Source organism: Oncorhynchus kisutch, linkage group LG14, assembly GCF_002021735.2.
Source record: "Oncorhynchus kisutch isolate 150728-3 linkage group LG14, Okis_V2, whole genome shotgun sequence".
In the NCBI taxonomy this organism is placed as follows: Eukaryota; Metazoa; Chordata; class Actinopteri; order Salmoniformes; family Salmonidae; genus Oncorhynchus; species Oncorhynchus kisutch.
The window spans coordinates 53,569,508-53,596,598 of NC_034187.2; the positions used below are offsets into that span (position 1 = coordinate 53,569,508).

At 46.9% G+C, this 27,091-nt stretch overlaps 1 protein-coding gene across 1 annotated transcript in view; it reads left to right on the forward strand.

Moving 5' to 3' along the window:
• The window catches only part of epha10 (EPH receptor A10), a 182,980-nt gene that overhangs the window by 145,498 nt on the left and 10,391 nt on the right, over window positions 1-27,091 (forward strand). Inside the window, exons 6-13 of the mRNA XM_031788560.1 lie at window positions 9,795-9,919; window positions 12,527-12,752; window positions 13,058-13,166; window positions 19,018-19,073; window positions 21,512-21,637; window positions 22,145-22,330; window positions 23,755-23,816; window positions 24,244-24,447. Coding sequence (XP_031644420.1) covers window positions 9,795-9,919; window positions 12,527-12,752; window positions 13,058-13,166; window positions 19,018-19,073; window positions 21,512-21,637; window positions 22,145-22,330; window positions 23,755-23,816; window positions 24,244-24,447 — 1,094 coding nt within the window. The remainder of the gene's footprint in view (window positions 1-9,794; window positions 9,920-12,526; window positions 12,753-13,057; window positions 13,167-19,017; window positions 19,074-21,511; window positions 21,638-22,144; window positions 22,331-23,754; window positions 23,817-24,243; window positions 24,448-27,091) is intronic.

A 27,091-nucleotide genomic window follows, 5' to 3' on the forward strand; every position in this document is an offset into this window, starting at 1 on the left:
TCTTCCCCCTCTTTCTTCCCCTTCCTCCCCATCTTTTCTTTCCCCCTTTCCTTCCCCACTCTCTCTCCCCCTTTTCTTCCCTCTTTCTTCCCCTCTTCTTCCCTCCTCCCTCTCTTTCCTCCCCTTCCTCTCCCTCTCTTTCTTCCCCCTTCCTCTCTCTCTTTCTTCCCCTTCCTCTCTCTTTCTTTCTTTCTTCCCCTTCCTCCCCCTCTTTCTTCCCCTTCCTCCCTCTCTTTCTTCCCCCTTCCTCTCTCTTTCTTCCCCTTCCTCTCCTCTCTTTCTCTCCCCTTCCTCTCTCTCTCTTCTTCCCCTTCCTCCCCTCCCTCTCTTTCTTCCCCTTCCTCCCTCCCTCTCTTTCTTCCCCTTCCTCCCTCCCTCTCTTTCTTCCCCTTCCTCCCTCTCTTTCTTCCCCTTCCTCCCCCTCTTTCTTCCCCTTCCTCCCCCTCTTTCTTCCCCTTCCTCCCTCTCTTTCTTCCCCTTCCTCCCCCTCTTTCTTCCCCCTTCCTCCCTCTCTTTCTTCCTCTTCCTATTTTGGGTAGCCATAGTACCTGTGTAATTGTGAGTTTTTTTTATCTGGGCCAGCGTGGGGCCTGCAGACAGACAGAATGCTGATAGGGCAGATTACACAGGGAGCGGGGGACATCCTGCCAGATAGCGTGCCTCCGCTGGTTTGGCTGATAGACCCAGATTAAAAGTGGAGGCCATTGCCAGATAGTGAGCCCTGGGAGGGGTGATGCTGGGCAACAACACAACATCAATATCGCGGTCTGTCTTTGTGGCTCACACAGATTCTGATTTAAGGCAAAGGAAGAGGGCTATTTTGATGGCAGGGTCTTATTCAGGTGTTGAATGATTTGTGTTGTGTTGGATTTGGTGAATGTCGTGACTGTCACAGAGGCATTTTAGATGTAGGGGAATTGACACTCACTCTACGGGTGGATATACACACGCGGACACACACACACACACACACACACAATGTAGTGGCATTCAGATCGCAGAAACATTTTTTTAAATTCTACCCTCTCCCCAAAGATGTGTTACTGTCCCCCAGTATCTTAGTGTTTATAGTGGCATTGTTCTGAGCTCTTGCCTATGCCAAGCCTCCGGGAGACATACACACAAACATACATAAACACATAGGCAGTGCCGGAGATGCATCAGGCAGGGACGGAGATGCATCGGGCAGGGTACCGGAGATGCATCGGGAAGGGTACCGGAGATGCATCGGGAAGGGTACCGGAGATGCATCGGGCAGGGTGCCGGAGATACATCGGGCAGGGTGCCGGAGATACATCGGGCAGGGTGCCGGAGATACATCGGGCAGGGTGCCGGAGATGCATCGGGCAGGGTGCCGGAGATACATCGGGCAGGGTGCCGGAGATACATCGAGCAGGGTGCCGGAGATGCATCGGGCAGGGTGCCGGAGATGCATCGGGCAGGGTGCCGGAGATGCAGGATGCCTCTAACATTACACTCCTTTCCTCCCCAAGTCCGTTTTAACCCAGCTTGTAGATGTTTAGAGTAATGCTGTACACTGTACTTCCCTATCATGATTGGTTGATACCCGTTGGCTTAATCACTCAAGTCTTTCTTGTGTGTACGTACACACACGCGCGCTCGTGAGAGAGAGAGAGTGAGAGACAAGTAGAACAAAGAAATCCCTGCATGCTAAGGTGGATGTATTCACTGCAGAGGCATAAACAGGGCTGTAGGGAAGAACAGTCCCTGGAGAAAGAGACAGGGAGGGAGGGAGAGAGGGAGAGATTGATTCATACACACTCTCCTTCTCTGTGGTGATGCTGAGGGACTACAGCTCCACTGCCTGTCTTCAGTGATTGCGAGTAGCAGCGTAGTGCACCTTCACATCAAATCATCAAATCCCATTGTATTGGTCACATACACATGGTTAGCAGATGTTATTGCGAGTGTAGCGAAATGCTTGTGCTTCTAGATCCGACAGTGCAGCAGATTCTAACAGGTAATATCTAACAATTCCACAACAAAACCTAATACACACAATCTAGTAAAGGAGTGGAATGAGAATATATAAATATAAAATATATGGATGAGCAGTGACAGAGCGGCTAAGATGCAATAGATAGTAAAGAATAGATAGTGAAGGATACATTATACAGTATATACATATGAGATGAGTAATGCGAGATATGCTAACATTCTTAAAGTGGCATTATTAAAGTGACTAGTGTTCCATTTATTAAAGTGGCCAATGATATCAAGCCTGTAGGTAGGCAGCCGCATGTCTGTGCTAGTGGTGGCTGTTTAACAATCTGATGGCCTTGAGATAGAAGCTGTTTTTCAATCGCTCGGTCCCAGCTGTAATGCACCAGTACTGACCTCGCCTTCTGGGTGGAAGCGGGGTGAACAGGTTGTGGCTCGGGGGGTTATTGACCTTGATTATCTTTTTTGCCTTCCTGTGACATTGGATGTTGTAGGTGTCCTGCAGGGCAAGTAGTTTGCCCCCGGTAATGCGTTGTGCAGATCTCACTACCCTCTGGAGCGTCCTGTGGTTGTGGGCGGTGCAGTTGCCGTACCAGGCAGATTGTGCACCTGTAAAGTTAGTGAGGGTTTTCGGTGACAAGCCACATGCCAGCTGGTCTGCGCATGCTCCGACGACGTGGCTAGGGATGCCGTCTGGGCCAGCAGCCTTGCGATGGTTAACACGTTTAAATGTTTCACTCACGTTGGCCACGGAGAAGGAGAGCCCACTGTCTTTGGTAGCGGGCCGTGTCGGTGGCACTGTATTGTCCTCAAAACACGCAAAGAAGTTGTTTAATTTGTCTGGGAGAAAGACGTCGATGTCTGCAATGGGGATGGTTTTCTTTTTGTAATCCGTGATTGTCTGTAGACCCTGCCACATATGTCTCATGTTTGAGCCGTTGATTTGTGACTCCACTTTGTCTCTATAATGACACTTTGCTTGTTTTGATTGCCTTACGGTGGGAATAACTACACTGTTTGTATTCGTTCATGTTTCCAGTCGCCTTGCCATGATTAAATGCGGTGGTACGTGCTTTCAGTTTTATGCAAATGCTGCCATCAATCCACAGTTTCTGGTTAGGGAAGGTGTTAATAGTCACAGTGCGTAGAACATCTCCTATACACTTGCTGATAAACTCGCTTGCTAATAAACTCGCTTGCTAATAAACTCAGAACATATCCCAGTCCACGTGATCGAAGCAATCTTGAAGCCTGGAATCCGTTTGGTTAGACCAGCATTGGATAGACCTAAGCACGGGCGCTTCCTGTTTAAGTTTCTGCCTATAGTAGGGAAGCAACAAGATGGAGTCATGGTCAAATTTGCCAAAAGGAGGGCGTGGGAGGGCCTTGTATGCATCGTGGAAGTTAGAGTAGCAGTGGTCGAGTGTGTTATTCGCTCGTGTACTGCAATCGATATGCTGATATAATTATGGTAGCTCTGTTTGCATAAAGTCCAGTGAAGTTCCTTGGTGGCCGTCTTGGTATCCGCTTGCGGGGGGATATACACGGCAGGGACGATAACCGAGGAGAGATCTCTTTGGAGGTAATACGGTCTGCATTTGATTGTGAGGAATTCTAGGACAGGTGAACAAAAGGATTTGAGTTCTTGTATGTTGATACAATTACACCATGAGTTGTTAATCGTGAAACATACACCCCTGCCCTTCTTCTTACCAGAGAGATGTTTGTTCCTGTCGGCGCGATGCACTGAAAATCTGTTGGCTGTACGGACACTGACAGCATGTCCCCAGCTAGCTATGTCTCCGTGAAACAGAATATGTTACAGTCCCGGATATCTCTTTGGAAAGCAACTTTTGCCCTAATTTCGTTGACTTTGTTAACTAGGGACTAGACATTAGCGAGTAATATACTTGGAAGCGGTGCGTGGTGTGCGCGGATCCGAAGCCTCACTAGAAGACCGCTCCTGCACCCTCTGCTACGACGGCGTTGTTTTGGGTCGGCCTCTGGAATCAGCTCAAATGCCCTGGGAGGTGCAGACAAAGGATCAGCTTTGCGAAAGTCGTATTCCTAGTAGTAATGGTTGTGCTGGTAAGTTGCCATCTCTCTGATATCCAATAGTTATTCCTGGCTGTATGTAATAACACTTAAGGTTTTCTGGGCTAACAATATAAGAAATAATACATAAAAAATTCAATACTGCACAGTTTCCTAAGGACTTGAAGTGAAGCTGCCATCTCTATCGTCGCCATCTTATTCATGTTTGTTTGCTGCGTCAAGATTGGAGGCACGTGCAACTGTGGAACACGGAGGCCATTTTGTGGCAAATTGTATTAATTACCTGCAATAGAGCCGCCGCCACCACATCGTCTTCTTTGTTTTCACAATATAAATGTTTTATACTGCAACTTGGTTGGTTACGTGCGTATAGAATCCACGTGCAAATGTGGAGGCGGGAGCCATTTTGTGCCACTACCTACCTGTCGCATAGCTGTCTTTTTTTGTCATATTTATACTGCACCTTTGTGTACACCACCTGCGTAGACACCTGCCAGAACTGAGCCACCACACCACGTAGCTTCATTATCTTCCACACCTTGGAAAATATCTGTTAAAATGAAAGGGATTGGATCTGTTTGTCTGTCTTTCCCTCCATGTCATTTTGTGGATGCGATCTATGATGAGGCTGTTAAGGCTGTGGTGTTGCTCATCTGTCTGGCTAGCCATGGGGTTCGGGCCTTGATTACAGTGGAACCCTGAAGGCCATAACCTCAGTCTATTGCCTGTGGAAATGAGGCTTGGTCTGCCGCAGCCAATTCGGTCTCCTGTCAGCATCCATCTCCCATTCAGACACACACACACACACACCCACACACACACTCTCTCCTCTCAGCATCAATTTCCTTTCATTCAAACAGGGTCAACCCCATGGATACACACCAGCTGCTTTCAGACTGGACGGGAAACTAGATATTAGAGTGTGTTTGTGTTTAGGTGTGTGTGGGGGGGGGTCAGTGTGTGTGTGCCGGTGCAAGATGGAATGTGCGCGTCATTTTGTGTGTTTGGTATGTGCATTACTACGTTGGTCTATAGAACTACACCCCTGTCCTTTCCAAGTGTGTGTTTTCTTCACACTCTATATTTCTGTTTTTGCAACGACACTACCAGGGTGTGTAGTGTATTAATGTACTCCCTTGGAGTGTGTTAGTGGTTTAATGTACACCCTCGGAGTGTGTTAGTGGTTTAATGTCCAACCTTGGAGTGTGTTAGTGGTATAATGTTCTCCCTTGGAGTGTGTTAGTGGTTTAATGTCCACCCTCGGAGTGTGTTAGTGGTTTAATGTTCTCCTTTGGTGTGTGTTAGTGGTTTAATGTTCTCCCTCGGAGTGTGTTAGTGGTTTAATGTCCACCCTCGGAGTGTGTTAGTGGTTTAATGTCCACCCTCGGAGTGTGTTAGTGGTTTAATGTCCACCCTCGGAGTGTGTTAGTGGTTTAATGTTCTCCTTTGGTGTGTGTTAGTGGTTTAATGTTCTCCCTCGGAGTGTGTTAGTGGTTTAATGTCCACCCTCGGAGTGTGTTAGTGGTTTAATGTTCTCCCTTGGAGTGTGTTAGTGGTTTAATGTCCACCCTCGGAGTGTGTTAGTGGTTTAATGTTCTCCCTTGGAGTGTGTTAGTGGTTTAATGTCCACCCTCGGAGTGTGTTAGTGGTTTAATGTCCACCCTAGGAGTGTGTTAATGGTTTAATGTCCACCCTCGGAGTGTGTTAGTGGTTTAATGTCCACCCTCGGAGTGTGTTAGTGGTTTAATGTCCACCCTAGGAGTGTGTTAATGGTTTAATGTTCACCCTCGGAGTGTGTTAGTGGTTTAATGTTCTCCCTCGGAGTGTGTTAGTGGTTTAATGTCCTCCCTCGGAGTGTGTTAGTGGTTTAATGTCCACCCTCGGAGTGTGTTAGTGGTTTAATGTCCACCCTTGGAGTGTGTTAGTGGTTTAATGTCCAACCTTGGAGTGTGTTAGTGGTTTAATTTTCTCCCTCGGAGTGTGTTAGTGGTTTAATTTTCTCCCTCGGAGTGTGTTAGTGGTTTAATGTCCAACCTTGGAGTGTGTTAGTGGTTTAATGTTCTCCCTCGGAGTGTGTTAGTGGTTTAATGTTCACCCTCGGAGTGTGTTAGTGGTTTAATGTTCACCCTTGGAGTGTGTTAGTGGTTTAATGTCCACCCTCGGAGTGTGTTAGTGGTTTAATGTTCTCCTTTGGTGTGTGTTAGTGGTTTAATGTTCTCCCTCGGAGTGTGTTAGTGGTTTAATGTCCACCCTCGGAGTGTGTTAGTGGTTTAATGTCCACCCTCGGAGTGTGTTAGTGGTTTAATGTCCACCCTCGGAGTGTGTTAGTGGTTTAATGTTCTCCTTTGGTGTGTGTTAGTGGTTTAATGTTCTCCCTCGGAGTGTGTTAGTGGTTTAATGTCCACCCTCGGAGTGTGTTAGTGGTTTAATGTTCTCCCTTGGAGTGTGTTAGTGGTTTAATGTCCACCCTCGGAGTGTGTTAGTGGTTTAATGTTCTCCCTTGGAGTGTGTTAGTGGTTTAATGTCCACCCTCGGAGTGTGTTAGTGGTTTAATGTCCACCCTAGGAGTGTGTTAATGGTTTAATGTCCACCCTCGGAGTGTGTTAGTGGTTTAATGTCCACCCTCGGAGTGTGTTAGTGGTTTAATGTCCACCCTAGGAGTGTGTTAATGGTTTAATGTTCACCCTCGGAGTGTGTTAGTGGTTTAATGTTCTCCCTCGGAGTGTGTTATTGGTTTAATGTCCTCCCTCGGAGTGTGTTAGTGGTTTAATGTCCACCCTCGGAGTGTGTTAGTGGTTTAATGTCCACCCTTGGAGTGTGTTAGTGGTTTAATGTCCAACCTTGGAGTGTGTTAGTGGTTTAATTTTCTCCCTCGGAGTGTGTTAGTGGTTTAATTTTCTCCCTCGGAGTGTGTTAGTGGTTTAATGTTCTCCCTCGGAGTGTGTTAGTGGTTTAATGTTCTCCCTCGGAGTGTGTTAGTGGTTTAATGTTCACCCTCGGAGTGTGTTAGTGGTTTAATGTCCACCCTCGGAGTGTGTTAATGGTTTAATGTCCACCCTCGGAGTGTGTTAGTGGTTTAATGTCCTCCCTCGGAGTGTGTTAGTGGTTTAATGTCCACCCTCTGAGTGTGTTAGTGGTTTAATGTTCTCCCTCGGAGTGTGTTAGTGGTTTAATGTTCACCCTCGGAGTGTGTTAGTGGTTTAATGTCCACCCTTGGAGTGTGTTAGTGGTTTAATGTCCAACCTTGGAGTGTGTTAGTGGTTTAATGTTCTCCCTCGGAGTGTGTTAGTGGTTTAATGTTCTCCCTCGGAGTGTGTTAGTGGTTTAATGTTCACCCTCGGAGTGTGTTAGTGGTTTAATGTTCACCCTCGGAGTGTGTTAGTGGTTTAATGTTCTCCCTCTGAGTGTGTTAGTGGTTTAATGTTCTCCGTCTGAATGTGTTAGTGGTTTAATGTTCTCCCTCGGAGTGTGTTAGTGGTTTAATGTCCACCCTCGGAGTTTGTTAGTGGTTTAATGTTCTCCCTCGGAGTGTGTTAGTGGTTTAATGTTCTCCCTTGGAGTGTGTTAGTGGTTTAATGTTCTCCCTCGGAGTGTGTTAGTGGTTTAATGTCCACCCTCGGAGTGTGTTAGTGGTTTAATGTTCTTCCTCGGAGTGTGTTAGTGGTTTAATGTTCTTCCTCGGAGTGTGTTAGTGGTTTAATGTTCACCCTCGGAGTGTGTTAGTGGTTTAATGTTCTCCCTCGGAGTGTGTTAGTGGTTTAATGTTCACCCTCGGAGTGTGTTAGTGGTTTAATGTCCTCCCTCGGAGTGTGTTAGTGGTTTAATGTCCACCCTTGGAGTGTGTTAGTGGTTTAATGTCCAACCTTGGAGTGTGTTAGTGGTTTAATTTTCTCCCTCGGAGTGTGTTAGTGGTTTAATTTTCTCCCTCGGAGTGTGTTAGTGGTTTAATTTTCTCCCTCGGAGTGTGTTAGTGGTTTAATTTTCTCCCTCGGAGTGTGTTAGTGGTTTAATGTTCTCCCTCGGAGTGTGTTAGTGGTTTAATGTTCTCCCTTGGAGTGTGTTAGTGGTTTAATGTCCACCTTCGGAGTGTGTTAGTGGTTTAATGTTCTCCCTTGGAGTGTGTTAGTGGTTTAATGTTCTCCCTCGGAGTGTGTTAGTGGTTTAATGTTCACCCTCGGAGTGTGTTAGTGGTTTAATGTTCTCCCTCGGAGTGTGTTAGTGGTTTAATGTCCACCCTCGGAGTGTGTTAGTGGTTTAATGTCCACCCTCGGAGTGTGTTAGTGGTTTAACGTCCACCCTCGGAGTGTGTTAGTGGTTTAATGTCCACCCTCGGAGTGTGTTAGTGGTTTAACGTCCACCCTCGGAGTGTGTTAGTGGTTTAATGTCCACCCTCGGAGTGTGTTAGTGGTTTAATGTCCACCCTAGGAGTGTGTTAATGGTTAATATTCTCCCTTGGTGTGTGTTAGTGGTTTAATGTTCACCCTCGGAGTGTGTTAGTGTTTTAATGTTCTCCAACCGGTACTACCGCCACGTTTGGGTATGTGTCCGCAGCTATGATTCTTTCAGACGGAGTTACGCTGTGAGCCCGACCTCATGTGAGCCAGAGTTTTTAAGCAGTCAGTCTCCATGCATAATTCATCACAAAAGAACAGCAAACAATAGCTGAGCGTTTTAGAAGGCAGCGCAAGTTGACAGTGTGTTCTTGGTGTATCTAATACTGCACTTACTGCTTAAAGTAGTGCCTCTCCCTCTTTCTCTCTCTTCCCTGGTGCTATTGGTCTGTTTGTCCATTTGCCTGTTTGTGCCCGTCTCGGTCTGTGTGCCTGCTTATCTGTGTGTGTGTCTCACCATATCATGTATGCCGGTGTGTGTATGTTTGTTTGCAATACGGTATACACTGAGTGTACAAAACATTAGGAAAACCTGAGCTTGCCATGACAGACCGACCAGGTGAATCCAGGTGAAAGCTGTGATCCCGTATTGGTGTCACTTGTTAAAGCCACTTCAATCGGTGTGGATGAAGAGGAGGAGACGTGTTGAAAATGATTTTTAAGCCTTGAGACGATTGTGACTTGGATTGTGTATGTGTGCCATTCAGAGGGTGAATTGGCAAGACAAAACATGTAAGTGCCTTTGAACAGGGTATGGTAGTAGGTGTATCAAGAATGGTCCACCACCCAAAGGACATCCAGCCAACTTGACACAACTGTGGCCCCGGCCAAACCCAGACGACACTGGGCCAATTGTGCGCCGCCCTATGGGACTCCCAATCACGACCGGATGTGAAACAGCCTGGCTTCGAACCAGGGACTGTAGTGACGCCTCTTGCACTGAGATGCAGTGCCTTACCTCGTTAATGACTCCTTAATTATAGCTTGCCGAGTGGGCGTTGCTTTCAGCTCATCTGCGGTAACAAGGGACGTTTTCCTGGTCACTTCAGGTCATGTGGTAAAGTATTTCTCATAGAATGTGGAAAGGTATTTTTGCAGTCTTCATGTTCAGTGTTCCAACAGTACATGTACTGGATATTATTGAGTCAGAAGCAAAGGTTCTGAGGAGAGCAGTCTCAGAGGGAGAGAACATCTCCACCCACCCTCCAGCCATCAATAAATACAAAGATGTATCTTCGTCCAGATCTGTATGGAGACCCACTCCACTCACTGCTAACATCATAACCCTTTTATGACTTCAATGAAGTTGTCCCAGACAGAACTTTGACAAATGCATTTCATTATTTATTTTCTTCTCTCCCTTTCACCTTCTCTTTTTCTTACTAGCGCCCTCTCTGGTGAGTGAGTTTCATGCGGAGAAGATTGAGCAGCGCAGCCTCACCCTGGTGTGGAGGGAACCTAGCTACCCCAACAGCAGCCGCACCGAGTACGAGATCAAGTACTACGAAAAGGTAACGCCGTCACCTCCGTCATATACGGTCACCTTTCAACTGTCGTCATAATTGGTCAACTCTGACACTTGGAAAAACTCCATCGCCTTAGATTTAATCTCAAATCCGCTCTTTCGCGCAACGGCTCTTTCATGCGTTCACCCTACTCCACTCCGTCGCACTCTCTCTCAATTAAACTCGGCCACACTCTCAACTCGTCTCTTGGCCCTCTCCTTCTTTTAAGCCGTATCTCTTTCCGTTACATTATTTTACCCCCGCATTATCTCCCTCCATCACATCCCACTCTCAGGAGCACCATCCATCTCTCAAATCCACCATGTCCACTATTAATGGTCTCTCCACAGGGACTCTCATTGCGCCTGTCAGTCTATCTCGGTGTGCACTTTTCACTCTTCTCTTCTCTCCACACGTACCACAGCGTTAAAGAGCACGCGCCTCCAAATCCTCATTTACCGCACGATGACGAGCAAACGGGCGCACGCGCACACACACTCGCACGCGTTCAAAGACATGCATGCAAATCATGGGGTCTTTGGCTACCTTAAAGCTTCATGATGGTGATTGGCGAGTTCTCTCCATATACACTGTTGCTTTGACGCGGACGGTTTAAGCACGTCACATCACTGCCGCGCGTTAACCTTTAGAATCAAAGCCATTTTAAATCACGCAAGTCTGCTTTAAAATAGTAATAATTAAAAAGTAAAAAATAAATTATATATATATATACATACACACACACACACACACAGAGTACCAGTCAAAAGTTTGGACACCTACTCATTCAAGGGTTTTTCTTTATTCTTTACTATTTTCTATATTGAAGAATAATAATGAAGACATCAAAACACGTATGAACCCTGTAGTAAACCCAAAAAGTTTTTAAAAATCAAAATATATTTTTAGATTCTTCAAATAGCCACCCTTTGCCTTGATGACAGCTTTGCACACTCTTAGCATTCTCTCAGCCAACTTCACCTGGAATACTTTTCCAACAGTCTTGAAGGAGTTCCCACATATGCCTTGAAGTCTTGAAGGAGTTCCCACACATCTCAATTGGCTTGAGGTCAGGTGTTTGTGGAGGCCAGGTCATCTGATGCAACATCTCTACTTTTTGGTCAAATAGCCCTTATGCAGCCTGGAGGTGTGTTGGGTCATTGTCCTGTTGAAAAACAAATGGTAGTCCCACTAAGCACAAACCATATGGTATGGTGTATCGCTGCAGAATGCTGTGGTAGCCATGCTGGTTAAGTGTGCCTTGAATTCCAAATAAATCACTGACAGTGTCACCAGCAAAGCACCATCACACCCCCTCCTTGCTTCACGGTGGGAACTACACATGCAGAGATCATCCGTTCACCTACAGTCCACAAAGACACGGTGGTTGGAACCAAAAATATAACATTTGGACTCATCAGACCAAAGGACAGAGATTTCCACTGGTCTAATGTCCATTGCTCATGTTTCTTGGCCCAAGCAAGTCTCTTCTTATTATTGGTGTCCTTTAGTAGTTGTTTCTTTGCAGCAATTCAACCATGAAGGCCTGATTCACAGTCTCCTCTGAACAGTTGATGTTGAGATGTGTCTGTTACTTGAACTCTGTGAAGCATTTATTTGGACTGCAATCTGAGGTGCAGTTAACTCTAATGAACGTATCCTTTGCAGCAGAGGTAACTCTGGGTCTTCCTTCCTCTTCCTCCGGTTTTTGCGACTGCACTTGAAGAAACTTTCAAAGGTTTTGAATGACTGAGCATCACGTCTTAAAGCAATGATGGACTGTTTCTCTTTGCTTATTTGAGCCTTTCTTGCCATAGTATGGACTTGGTCTTTCACCAAATAGGGCTACCTTCTGTATACCACCCCTACCTTATCACAACACAACTGATTGGCTCAAATGCATTAAGAAGGAAAGGAATTCCACAAATTCACTTTTAACAAGGCACACCTGTTAATTGAAATGCATTCCAGGTGACTACCTCATGAAGCTGGTTGAGAGAATGCCAAGAGTGTGCAAAGCTGTCATCAAGGCAAAGGGTGGCTACTTTGAAGAATCTCAAATATGAAATATATCTTGATTACTACACTTTTCTGGTTACTACATGATTCCATATGTGTTCTTTCATAGTTTTGATGTCTTCGCTATTTTTCTACATTGTAGGTAATAGTAAAAATAAAGAAAACGCCTGGAATGAGTAGGTATGTCCACACTTTTGTCTGGTACGGTAGATGTTTTATAGGTGCAGTGAAATGTGTTGTTTAACAGGGTCAGTGCCTTGCTCAAGGGCACTGGCCCAACGCTCTCTGAGTGATCTTATGGCATGTATAGACCCCACTCCGGATCATCAAAGAGGAAAAGTTCATTGCTAAAATATAATTGTGTATGCCATTTTATCCGAAGCGAATTAGTCATGCGTGCGTGCATACATTTTACGGACATGAGGTCCTGGGAATCTAACCCACTGTCCTGGCTTTGCGAGCGCCTTGCTCTACCCACTGAGCTCCAAATGACAATGTAACAAAATGTTTTTTTTAAGTGTCTTGAAACAGAGCGTACACCCACTTGGTGCTTTCGTAGTTCCTTCCTGCCACTCTCTCTCCTTCCTCATTCAGGAACAGAAGGACAAGAGCTACTCAACGGTCAAGACGGCCGCCACCCGCATCAGCGTCAACAACCTCAAGGCCGGCACCACCTACGTCTTCCTCATCCGCCCCTTCTCCACCCCGGCCCCCTCCTCCTCCCTCCTCTCCGCCTCTTCCTCCTCCTCTTCCTCCTCCCCCTCTCCCATCGACTACGGAGGCTACAGCGCTCCCCTGGAGCTGCAGACGCTTGGTGAATGTGAGTATGGCCATTCCTTGCTCCTTTTCCTCGACTATCTTGTTCCAACGGCGTGAGGCAGCTTAGGAAATGGTCGTGGCGGCGTCCGGCCAGCCCACACAATGATGGCCTCGTGTTTGCTAAAGACTGAGGTGTGTGTGTGTGTGTGGAGGGGCTCCGGGATTTGGAAATCAAGCCGTGAAATGGCTCTTCTTTTTGCTCTGTGATAGGGTGTCCCTTTATTGTCATCTGTTTGTGTGTGTGTGTGTGTGTGTGTATTCTCCCATGTGCCTGCTCTTAAACAATATGTCCGTTCCAATCCACAGTGGCGCTGGCGTCCAGTGAGCAGAACCCAGTAATCATCATCGTGGTGGTGTCTGTGGCCGCCCTCATCATGCTGCTCTCTATGGGAGTGGGCCTGCTCCTCTGGAGAAGGTACACACACACACACACACACACTCATACAGATATACACACAGACACACTCATACAGATACACACACACACACACACACACACTCATACAGATATACACAACGTGCACACACACACTCATACACACACACAAACAAACAATCTGAAGAAAGTACACGCACACACAACACACACCGTACAAATGCACTCGTACTAGTATACACAACATGCACGTACACACACAAACAATTACATCTCAAGAAGGTACACACACACACACATATAATATGCACACACACACTTCTAAACACACACTCAGTCACTGCTCATGCCACTCCATCATAATCCTGATTACAATAATCCAATGAGGAGAAGCACTCTGCCTCAAAGCATGTAATCACATTGAGAAGAGCTGTAATGCATGTTCAATCAGTTGTGTTCAGATCCACTGTAATATAGAGCATTAACAAGCGACATTAGACGGTCTATTGTCAATGCTGGGGTAGCCATGCTAAACGGTTGCATCGTTAAACTCGGAACATTTTCATGATTTCAATTTGACCTATCCTCTTAGGGTTAGGTACGGTATACAGCTAAGTCCTTTCAATAGAATTTGGCTTGCGCTCTTACTTTGTAACTCGTCGTTTTCTGTACAATTATTTACAGTTGTCATGCACAATTGAGGACTTTGGTTACCAGTGTAGTAACTACATGACATAAGGGCAACTCCATAAGGTCATTGTGTCTCAGGCACACACACGTGAGTTTTATTCAGGTCGGTGGAGACATGGAAAGTGGTTTTCTGCTTGGCGTTCCATCTCGGTGCACTTTCACATCTGTTCAGGTCTATTGAAAAGAACTCACACGCCCACACACACTCCCCCGCACCCTCACACACGTGCCCCGGCGTGTTGGCATGCAGAACCACACTCCCACGCAGTCGCACACAATTACACACGGCCGCAATCAGATGTGACCCATTTGGTTAACTCTCTTATACAGAGCCATTCACGGTCGGTGTGTTTAACATGTCGCCTGAACCTTCACAAAATGTTAGTCTTCTCAGTAAGAGAGGAGCACGTGATGTACACACACACACACACACACACACACACACACACACACCCACAGCAGATCTATCACCCTGATCACCCTGATCTGATAGCATTGCTCCTTTCAGACAGTATATTTGTGTTCGAGGAATCTCTGATTACGCCAACTGTCTATTTCCTTCTATTTTTCTCCTGCTCCACATGGATCTGGGAGATGTAAATGGATAAGATGGAGGGAGTGTGAAATGTCTCCCGTTCCTTCATTCACGCCAACGCGATACGTTGAGGAGGAACTGTCAATCGGGCGCGCGCTTCTTTCGCGTACCCATGAGCGCGCGCACACAGGGATATGTAAGCACCTCGCGGGTGCAATTCCGCCCTCACACCGGCGTGCATTATGAATCCTTTACACGCTCACCTAGACACATACGGTACTTTATGGACGCGTGCCCACAGACACGTTTCAAGGACGCAATCCTGCGGACACGAGACGCCCTGTCCCGAATCCCTGCCGGCGTGAACCGATTGTCCTTCATTGAGAATGGATCTATTCCAAACTGTTCATCCAGAACGCTCGTATCATTCGTCAGTCTATGAGAATATGCTTATCGGCCGTCTCTTTATGTCTCGACCACAGAGGCAAAGACAAATGGGTTGATACCTCAATTACCATGCTTCCTCGTTTGCAAATATGGCTGACCCCCGACATCCCCGCGGGGCAACAGTTACAGATGACCTGCTCACACACACACACACACACTCTGTCTGTCCACATAGATTATGTCCACTTGAATGAAATGGCCCTGTCAAATCAAGCGGTTTTAAATTGTTTGGAGTCGGCTAGATGTTTTGCCTAGGGGTCATATGGTGTATACATGAATATCCTCCATCCCTCCTCCAAACACTCCCTCCTCCCCCTTCCTCTTAGAGACGAGTTATGGATACATTACTGGAACACACACACACACACACACACACACACACATATATAGTGGAGATTTTGTCATAGTCATGCACACACCGACACCGACACCGACACGCGCAGTTATTGCCATACTGCATATAAAAACGAATAGTTTCCTACTTTAATTTAGATAAGCATGAACAGACCGATGCATCACACACACACACACAGTTCGTTCTTGCTTGACAGAGTTTGATAGTGCCAAGGTTTCAGGGCAGCAGCAGCAGCCCCTAATCTCTCCAGGAAGCTCAGGCTTGGCTGGTCAGAGCACTGATTGTTTACCCTCCGCTGCCTCCAGACAGACACCGTTGGTCACACGGTCATTTGAGAGGTTGGATGGAGGGAGAAAAAGAAAAAGTAGTATGGAAGGAAAGAAAGAACGATCAGCATAAGTGGAAGGCCTGTGACACAATCATTGAGGGGTGTATGAGACGGATGGAAGGGAAATAATCCCTTGTATCGCTTGCTGCACGCCTGGTACACGCCAGTGCCCCACTACCACTATTTCCTATTTTTGTTTTGCTCACTTCCTCCTTGCACACCTGACCAATAGTGCCCTATGTCCCTCACTCCCTCAGCTTGGCTCCCCCCTTTCCCTTTTATGTCAGTACCTGTGAGGCTCTCTATGCTCTTCACAAGGTCAATCCCAGTACTCCCAGAATTTCCCATATGTTGGCAGACTACATTGCAGTCTAATGTGCTACTCACTGGAAGAGATGAGGTATTTTTGCCAATTAAATCTCAAGCCTAGTTACACTCTTCGCTGTATCTCGGCTCTGGGTGAAAGCACCGTGCATACCTTCTGGTTTACTTCCAGCCTGTCCTATTACATCATTTGCACCTGTCCTGTAGCCAATGAGGAGAGAGGATGTGACTTAGCCCTGCCCCCTCCCCTTCTTCTCTTCTACCCAGCAGTCTCTCGCCCAGCTCCTCCAACATAGCTCCTACTAGCGTGGTGCTGCTCTCCACCTCCTTCTCCACTCTTCCTCCTCCTCCTCTTTCTCCCTACTGTCAGCTGTCAACCCCCAGGTACAGGCATGTCTGCACTCCTCCCCCGCTCCTCCCTCCTTCCTGTCATCCCTTTGTTTGGACCATTCCTCCTCTCTTTCACCCTCATTCTTTTCCTGCCTGACCCAGTCCCCCCCCAGCCCCAGTCTACACAGAGAGAGGATGACACAATGAAGCTGCCCCCTCCTCTCTTGGAGAGTGTACTTTAAGGTGTTGATGTGTATTGTCTCGGCATTGACCCCCTGTCAGCATCGAGGTTAAATAATCAAATAAAAAGGACCTTGGGCCTGGTTCCATTCGGACCCCTTCCCATTTGGTGTTCCCAGGTGGAGATGTATACACTACAGTGGAGGCTCCACTTGAAATGTTGGAGGGCTAGGTGGAGCTTACACCTGTCTGTGGGAGCTGCAGGTGTCGGGGCTCAAATGGAACCAGGCCGCTCTATGCCTTTTGCTCTCTTGCCCTATCTCTCTCTGCGTGTGTCTGCTGGTTGGTCCTGACAGATTGGCCCTATAGGCTTGCCTTATTTTCCCCACTCCTCTCTCTCTGGCCCTGCTGGTTAAGAGTCTATATGTGTCAGCCCCCCCCCCCCCCCCCCCCCCCCCACACCAAACCGGTCTTTCCCATCACACCGTGTGCATGCACTGGTGATACGGCTTGACGTGCGCATTAACACATTTGAACAAGGACGCTCACACAGACCAGGCATGCACACACACGTGGACAGACACACGCATTAACAAGCACACACACACACACGGCAGACAGCCAGACCACACTTACACGGACATGCAATCACACACTACAGACATATTGTACCCACGAATGCACAGTTGCGAGCACACTAAAACGACGACGTGCACTCACAGACTCGTGTATATTGCACACCACAGGCGGCTGGTGGCACCTTAAATGGGGAGGACGGGCTCGTAGTAATGGCTGGAACGGAGTAAATGGAATGGTATTAAACACATGGTTTCAATGTGTTGGACACCATTCCATTGACTCCGTTCAAGGCATTATTATGAGACGTCCTCCCTTCACCAGCCTCCTGTGTTTATTATATATATGTATGCACATATTTAGCCTTTAGCTCTGCCTGGCCCCGGGTGTCTTTCTTTTGTGTCAAACTGGTGGTGAATTATGGACCACTCAGTCTCTGAATGCTTCCCTTCGACTCGAACTGTAACTTCAATCAAAGGCCTCTGTCCTCATCTTAATCCCTTATTATGCCTGCGTGCATGGTGGCCAATCAGAATGCCTGTCTCTGGCTGACCCCATTCAGCTCTTAATGTCTCACTCTGGTGGTCTTAACCCTCCTGTTGTGCTCGTTTCATGTTAGTTCATTCTGTGTTCCCGGTCCAAAATGAGCGCCCCGTTATAGCTGATTATAGATCCATAATAATACATATATGATCACCTAATGTTGTGTTAGATCTTTGTATCAACTTAAGTTCTTGTGAACATTACAAGTTTTGAACTTCTATTGGCTCTTTATGTGTCCTGTAGGCCTCATTGACCTGAACTTATACAACTTGTTTTTGAGTAAAAAAACACAAAAAAAGCATAATGTATGGATTATTTTAACTATAACAAATACTCAGATGAAACATATTGTGCTATTTATCACAGACTACTTCAATGTCCTGTTTCCTGACCTCTCTCTCTCTCCTCACCAGTGTCATGATCAAAGATATGATCAAGAGCCTCACATACAGTATATCGTTTGGTCATTGTGCTGCCATAGAATGAATTGTGAGCAAGGCCTCAAAAAAGCTTGATATACCAGAGCTGCGAGAAAAGTTCTATATATTATTGAAACAATGTTGAGATTGTTTGTGAGAATACCAACAGGTGTGGTTCCGTGGGGGAAAGATTCTATTGGGGAAAGGTTCCCGTGGGGTTTGCCATGGAAGCCAAGAAGGGGAGTGACGTGTGTGTGTGTGTGTGTGTGTGTGTGTGTGTGTGTGTGTGTGTATGTGTGTGTGCCTGACGTCACTTTACCCCTCATGCTCATGCTCAAACACACATGCATGTGGCAGTCTGTGTCCATCTGATGAATGGGCATGTGGCTGAACTCAATTTTATACACTAATTGTATTCCCGCCCATTCATTTCTAATGACCGGGAACACCACAGGTGTACAAAAGGTAAATAAAACACCCAAAATGTAATGAAAATCATCAAAATGTGTTTTGTGTGTTCAGATGCCCTGTGTGGACAAAGTCATGGAACCTTATGACAATCAGATCACATGAACTACAATTTTCAGAGAGAGAACTTGTAAAACTTGTAAATCGGTCCAATTCGACCGGAACGCAACAGCAGGGTTAAGAGGAAGGCCCCGAACTCTCTCTTGAGTTGGAAATTCCCACCAATTAGACGGCTTCTCTACTTTACAACTTTAGGACCCCCTGTTGAGGCACAGGATGAGCAATGTGAGAGGAAGTTTTTACAGCTCATTAGAACAGGATGCGCGTGTGTTTGGGCGGGGGGAGGGGGGGGGGGTGTATTTATGCAGGAGTATGTGCCTGTGGAAATGTGCAAACTATGAGTGTTTGCCCATGTGTGTGGGCAAACATTTCCTGTGGAAATCAAACAAAGCAGATTTGATTTCCACAGTATGATGCCCAGTTTCAAAAGTGAGTTTTGTCCAGCCAGTTCCACTGAGCAATGGGGGGGGGGGGGGGGGGGGGGGGGGGGCTCTACCATTGATCCAAGTTCCAATTCACTGATGTCCAGAAACCTATTCTCATTTCCAAGAGGGATTGAAGACTTGTATCCATCGATTTCTGCAACGTTAGTGATGTTTTACGTCTGTGTGGCTTTGTTTGTTCCCTCCCCGCAGACAATGTGGATACAGCAAGGCCAGTCAAGAGGGAGACGAAGAGCTCTACTTCCAATGTGAGTAACTGTGGCGACACACTCTCCCTCTCTGTGTGTGTGTGTGTTGAGTCTGCACTCTATGGATGGAGGAGGAGTCTGCTAGTGTGTTGTTGCCTGCATGCATCTGACCGAGAGCGATTACTTGTGAGGTATTAACTTGTGCGTGGCCATTAAGGCTTCATTCCGCGGGTGTGTTTAGGCTACACTGAACACACCGCTCCAGTCCATTAGATGGTGTGTGAGGCGGGATGTGATGGAGAGAGATGGAAATAAATAGGGATGTAGGGAGGGAGGGAGGAGGATGAGAGGAGAAGGGAATTGATAGATGGAACAAAGGCAACGAGGGAGGAGTAAGAAAACAGAGAGTGGGGGCCAGTCAGATGATTTGCCGTCCCCTGAGAAGGAAGGGTTTGAATGTTTGTCGCAAACTTTTAGAGTTGCCCGTGTCTCTGTTTTTCCATCAACCTATTTGAAGGGCTTTATTTGACAGATTGTGGGCAGTTTGAAATGTTTCCTGTGTGTGTGTGTGTGTGTGTGTGTGTGTGTGTGTGTGTGTGTGTGTGTGTGTGTGTGTGTGTGTGTGAGAGAGAGCTGGGAATTAAATATGCCCGGAAAATAACACGCCATCAGTTGACGAGCTCACACACACTTTCTCTCAGACGTGAACAAATGCAGACAGACATCTACACACGCTGACACACGCTGACACATGTACTCACTCCCCCACCTCCCCCTTGGTAACAATACATTTGCAGTCTCTCGGGAACCCCTCCAGCACAGTGTTTCCCCACAGTGTTTCCCTACCCTGGACCACAACAGTACTGTGGTCCTGGACAACACTGTTCTAGCATGCTGTATGTTGCTGCCCATCTAAACCATCAGTTAGGACACAAAGCTGTTTCCTCCCCCATCGGTGGGTCTAATTACGTCTGTGTGTGTGCATGCCTTCATGCGTGTGTATCTCTCGTGCAATCATGCAGTGTTTATATCCGTTCATTTCCCCCCCAATCGCTTGTGGCAAAGACATGGTTAACCCTGAAACGAATCAGCTACACAAGAAGCCCAATTAGGAAGGGAGAGGGAGAGAGAGGAGAGAGAGAGGGGGAGAGAGGGAGAGAGAGGGAAAGGGAGAGAGGGAGAGAGAGAGAGGGAGGGAGGAAAATGAATCAAAACTGGTGTTGGCCTGCTTTAATTAATGTTGTGTGGTTACAAAACCCATTGCTCTGGAAAAGAGGATATTCGATCCTTCCACTTAACACTGGCCAGCTGGAATGGAGAAGTTTTCATTTTCTCTGCAATGTGTGTGTGTGTGTGTGTGTGTGTGTGTGTGTGTGTGTGTGTGTGTGTGTGTGTGTGTGTGTGTGTGTGTGTGTGTGTGTGTGTGTGTGTGTGTGTGTGTGTGTGTGTGTGTGTGTGTGTGTGTGTGATCAATAAGCTGTTATGAGACAGTGAGTCGAGACCTGGTCGATTTAGAGTTGTAATCACATTTCAGAACCAGTCTGGCCCAAAGGCTTCTGGGAAGGCCCGGCTTCTTAGGTAGAAGTAGGGCCTAAGTACCACTGGTTTTGAATCCTCAGAATAATTAAGTCCAATTTGGGGTTTATCCTGAACCTAGATCTGTTTCTAAGGGTAACTTCATCCCAGAACTAGTCTTGTACTGCGGGGGTGACTGCGTAAGAGGTCAAAAATTAGGTTTTGAAAAGTCCATTGGCTAGTGGCGAGAGTGTCATGGGCCACATAGTGGGCCACATAGTAGTTAAAGGCTGAGGGGCTAGTCAGGGTTGAATAGGGTTTAGAGACTAGTAATGGACTTACAAGGGAGATCAAATCAAATCATCATGTTCAGATCAAATCATTTTAACTTTACACCTTTCATAATGGATTGCAGGTTAGAAAGCAAGAGTTTACAAGACAGACATTTAGTGGGTTCACAGATACTTGTGGGATAGGAACTGAATATATATTCCTTTGTTGCAGGTAGAGTTTGCCTTGTGAGGATAGAAACTGATAACAAAGTGACACTCTAAGGCCTTTTACCTCAGGATTTTCTCTTTCCTGACAATTATTTCCTGCCCTAGTTCCTAGTGAATATTATTATTGTTTTTCCTCTGAAGTCATAAGAGACAAACCCCTTGAACTGAGCTACTGTCTCCAGGAAATGTGAGCTGCACAAATAAGACATACAGTGATGTGGTTGATTCCCTTTTTCCCCAAGTAGCACAATAGGTGAGAAGGTGGTGACGGGACAAACGATAGAGTCCGATTTTAAAACACACCATCCATACAGTGGTTGTCAAACGAAAGACTACACCGGATCGCCACTTATGTCGTGATGTATTTTGCGTGCCTTCAATACGGTTTTGTGACTCACAAACAGGACTAGCGTGTGTAGTTTGTGTGTTGTTGTGGTAGATTGTTGCAGGTTGTAATCTTGCGTGACTTTCCGTGTCCCACAGTTAAGATCCCGACCCGGAGGACCTACATAGACCCAGAGACGTGTGAGGATCTGGTGCAGGCTGTCCTCACCTTTGCCAAAGAGCTCGACAACTCCAGCATCAAGATAGAGAGAATTGTCCACACAGGTACTGAGACAGTGCTTTGGCTTTCGTATACTCTCATATTCTCTTTCTTTGTACTTCTGTCTCTTATCTTTGCCAATTTTCACTCCTCTATCTCCCCTCCCTGTTTGCCCTGTTTTTATCTCCTTCTCTCTCTCTCTCCTCATCTCTCTCTCTCCTCATCTCTCTCTCTCCTCATCTCTCTCTCTCCTCATCTCTCTCTCTCCTCATCTCTCTCTCTCTCTCTCTCTCTCTCTCTCTCTCTCTCTCTCTCTCTCTCCTTCTCTCTCTCCTCATCTCTCTCTCTCCTCATCTCTCTCTCTCTCTCTTTCTCTCTCTCTCTCTCTCTCCTCATATCTCTCTCTCCTCATCTCTCTCTCTCTCCTCATCTCTCTCTCTCTCCTCATCTCTCTCTCTCTCTCCTCATCTCTCTCTCTCTCTCCTCATCTCTTACTCACCCCACCTCTCTCTCTCTGATAAACCAGGACTGCAGTCTGCTATCTAACCCTGTCTCTGTGTCTCCACCTGCAGGTGACTTTGGGGAGGTGTGTCGTGGCTGTCTCAAGCTGCCCAGTAAGCGGGAGCTTCCGGTGGCCATCAAGACGCTGAGGGCCGGCTGCTCAGAGAAACAGAGGCGCTCCTTCCTCAGTGAGGCCGGGATACTGGGACAGTTTGACCACTCCAACATCGTCCGTCTGGAGGGGGTCATCACCAGCGGTGAGCTAGTTACCGAAATCTCAAATGAACCCTTAGCCCCCATGCATTTACACCTAGCTCCTTTTTTACTATGCTTTATAGGGGCAACTGTCTGGGGGGGGGGGGGGGGGGGGGATTACTCATTGGCAGACGGACAGCAGTTGAATTCCAGCAGAGAAGGGGGAGGGGGAAAAGGTTAATGGAGAAAGGTAGGTGAGGAGAGTTTCAGAGGGGTAATGTTTCAGAGGGGCAGATGAGGTTGAACCAGGGTTGAAAGGAATGGGACTGGTGCCTGCCTGCCTGAACACACACTGTGCACCGTACGACTGCAGCAGATGTGTTGGATACGGTAATTGGTGCTAGAGACACAGCAGGACTCTGAAACCCACTCTAATCTTCCCCGCCACCTTACACACACACTCACACGTGTGCATGCTCACACACCGGTGTGCATACACACTCATTCAAACTGTCGCACACCACACACACAGCCCTCGGATTGTAAATCACCCCACTAGCCCGCCATTCGACCCCCTTCCACCCCCACAGCCCACCTGTCAGCCCCCACCACCTCTCCCTCCATCAGAGGGCTCCAGCACTACAGAGAGGGTCATTAGAGAGACAGAGACGTGCGGCTAGCTAAACGTCCAGCAGGGGGCACCAGGGGGAGGTGGTGTAGGATACCGGGTAGTGTGTGGTAGGGGAGATCAGCAGGATAGTTGGCCTGGTAGGGAAGAAGAGGTAGTCTTGTGGTGACGCGTGATAGAGTAGTGCTTGTGTTTTAGTGAAGCGGTAGTTCTGTATGTTAGTGTTGCATGATAACGTATGATGTGGTAGAACAGAGTGATGGGGTAATGTCATGGTTTTAGTCCTGTCTGCCTCTCCTCCAGTCTGTCTGTTTGGGATAGAGGGTGCCTCAGGGAGGCTGATGGTGTCCATTTATAAGGCACTTAGATCACAGCCAGCAAGCGGTATGTGTGTGTGTGTGTGCTCAGTTTCCATGTTACTTTGCTCCATCTCTGGCTGACGTGTGCGCACACACACACGCGCACACACACACCATCTCTCCCTCACCATCTCTCCCTCTCACCATCTCTCCCTCCTTAATCCCAGCGCTCTTTCTGTCCCCTCTTCTTCTACTTTCGTGTTCTTTCCCTCTCCCGTTCCCTAATTCCTACCCCAGTGCCGTCTCCTACTGTCCTCTCTTTTCCCCCCTCTCAGGTTTCTGTCTTCTCTCCCTTCACTATTTTCATACACTCTGGCCACCTGCACTCTCAGAGTGTGAGAAGTATGTGTGTGTGTGTGTGTGTCATTCAACTTGGTGTGACTGAGAGAGCAGCACACAGGCCATCCTGCTCCTCTCCAGTAGATGAAGAATGGCAGTGTATAACCACTGCTGCCCTCAAGCCAGCTGGACTATAATAATAACGTGTGTGTGTGTGTAGGTAACACCATGATGATTGTGTTGGAGAGCATGTCCAATGGGCCCCTGGACTCCTTCCTCAGGGTAAGAGTGTAACAGTGTTTACCTCAGCATGACCCCTGGTCTACTTTCCAAACGTTACAATATTTTTATTTATTTATTTAACCTTTATTTTACTAGTTAAGAACAAATTCTTATTTTCAATGACGGCCTGGTGGGTTAACTGCCTGTTCAGGGGCAGAACGACAGAGTTGTCGGGGATTTGAACTTGCAACCTTCCGGTTACTAGTCCAACGCTCTAACCACTAGGCTACCCTGCCGCCCCTAGATGGTTGGTATAAAATAAATCCTGAGGCATGTTGTGTATCCTTATAAAGCCACATAACTAACCATCATGTCATTGAATCCTTCATAACGGAGTTTGTTCTCCGTCGGAACTGCACTGTATTATATTGCATCTCTATGGTCCTTAACCCTACTATCGACCCCCCCCCCCCCTCCCCCTCTCCAGAAGCACGAGGGCCAGCTCTCCGTGCTCCAGTTGATGGACATGCTGGGGGGCGTGGCCTCTGGGATGAAGTACCTGACAGAGATGGGCTTCGTCCACCGCCGCCTGGCCGCCCACAAGGTACTGGTCAACGCCAGCCTGGGCTGCAAGGTGTCCGGCTTCAGACCCCTCCAAGAGGACAAGATGGAGGCCATCTACAGCACAATGGTGAGACTACTGACTGATATTCTATTACAAGTAAAAAAGTATATTACTAGATATATGTATATTTTTAACTAGTACTATATATTACAATTATTATAATGTTTTTTTTTCTATTATATTACTACCTATAGTCTTTACTCTTCACCCATAGAGGTCATCTCCAGCACACTGGTGAAGGGACTGACTGATATTATATTACTACCTATAGTCTTTACTCTTCACCCATAGAGGTCATCTCCAGCACACTGGTGAAGGGACTGACTGATATTATATTACTACCTATAGTCTTTACTCTTCACCCATAGAGGTCATCTCCAGCACACTGGTGAAGGGACTGACTGATATTATATTACTACCTATAGTCTTTACTCTTCACCCATAGAGGTCATCTCCAGCACACTGGTGAAGGGACTGACTGATATTATATTACTACCTATAGTCTTTACTCTTCACCCATAGAGGTCATCTCCAGCACACTGGTGAAGGGACTGACTGATATTATATTACTACCTATAGTCTTTACTCTTCACCCATAGAGGTCATCTCCAGCACACTGGTGAAGGGACTGACTGATATTATATTACTACCTATAGTCTTTACTCTTCACCCATAGAGGTCATCTCCAGCACACTGGTGAAGGGACTGACTGATATTATATTACTACCTATAGTCTTTACTCTTTACCCATAGAGGACATCTACACCACGCTGGTGAGACTACTGACTGATATGTACTGATATTTACATGGTTGAAAACCGTATTGTTTACAACCTTCTTTAGTCTCACTGTGATAGGTAATACATACTGTATGTACTGGGATATGTACTATATTGTTTACATTGTTTACTACCTTGTTTAGTCTTTACCCATATAGACCACACTGGTGAGAGACCTGGCTGATATCTTCTCCTGTAAAATATATTACTCATAATAAATACAAAAAATCTCATCTTGTAAAAGAAAATGCTATAAAAATCCTACATTCAAATGACAATGACATCGTTAAAAGAAGCCCATTGAAGCCGGCGGGAGAGGTGTGCTTCTTTTAGTATTTCCCCTTTATGCTGAATCGGATGTGCAAGTGTGTCTGCAGTGCAGACTATGATTTAAAATGCATTCTATAATGAATCAGTGTTTCCCTGTGGTTTCTCCTTCTCTTTGTCTGACTCACTTTTTTCCCACACTCTCTCTTTTGGTTGACAGTGGTTGATTTAGATGAGATTTAGATGAGACAGTGTGTAGGATACATTTGATTTGACTGTACATTACATGATGATTTAAGAGCAACTGCGTTTCAAACTATGCAACAACGGGAACCAGAACTATTCCGGAGTAGCGATGAAGTACAACTTGAATGGCGATTCAGAAAATAACGTTTTCCTTGTGGCACATTTTATTTCCAAAGCGTGGAAGTCGTGACAAGATAAGTTGTATAACTGAAAGGTTTTCGTTTTTTTTGTGTTTCAATTGTATTCATTTCGGTAGGAATGACTACGCTACTCTCGTACTGGTTGCCCATGTTCCTAAATGACTACTGACCCGTAGCACTCACGTCTGTAGCCATGAGGTGCTTTGAAAGGCTGGTCATGGCTCACATCAACACCGTTATCCCAGAAACCCTAGACGCACTCCACACTGCCCTTTCACACCTGGACAAAAGGAACACCTACGTGAGAATGCTATTCATTGACTTCAGCGTTCAACACCACAGTGCTCTCAAAGCTCATCACTAAGCTAAGGACCCTGGGACTAAACTCCTCCCTCTGCTACTGGATCCTGGACTTCCTGACGGGCCGCCCCCAGGTGGTAAGGGTTAGTGACAACACATCTGCCACGCTGATCCTCAACACTGGAGCCCCTCAGGGGTGCGTGCTCAGTCCCCTCCTGTACTCCCTGTTCACCCACAACTGCATGGCTGCGCACGACTCCAACACCATCATTAAGTTTGCAGACGACACAACAGTGGTAGGCCTCATCACTGACAACGATGAGACAGCCTATAGAGAGGAGGTCAGAGAATTGTCCGGGTGGTGCCAGAATAACAACCTATCCCTCAGCGTAATCAAGACAAATGATTGTGGACCACAGGAAAAGGAGGACCGAGCACGTCCCCATTCTCATCGACAGGGCTGCAGTGGAGCAGGTTGAGAGCTTCAAGTTCCTTGGTGTCCACATCACCAACAAACTAGAAAGGTCCAAACACACCAAGAAAGTTGTGTAGATGGCACGACAACGTCTATTCCCCCTCAGGAAACTAAAAAGATTTGGCATGGGTCCTACTTCTACAGCTGCAACATCGAGCGCGTCCTGGTTGCATCACTGCCTGGTACGGCAACTGCTTGGCCTCTGACCGCAAGGCACTACAGAGGGTAGTGCGTACGGCCCAGTACATCACCGGGGCTAAGCTGCCTGCCATCCAGGACCTCTATACCAGGCGGTGTCAGAGGAAGGCCCTAAAAATGTTCAAAGACTCCAACCACCCCAGGCATAGACGGTTCTCTCTGTCCCAGAGCACCAAGTCTAGGACCAAAAGCCCATATCAACAGCTTTTACCCCCAAGCCAAAAGACTCCTGAACAGCTAATCAAATGGCTACACAGACTATGCTCCCCCCGCCAACCCCTTTTTTACACTGCTGCTACTCTCTG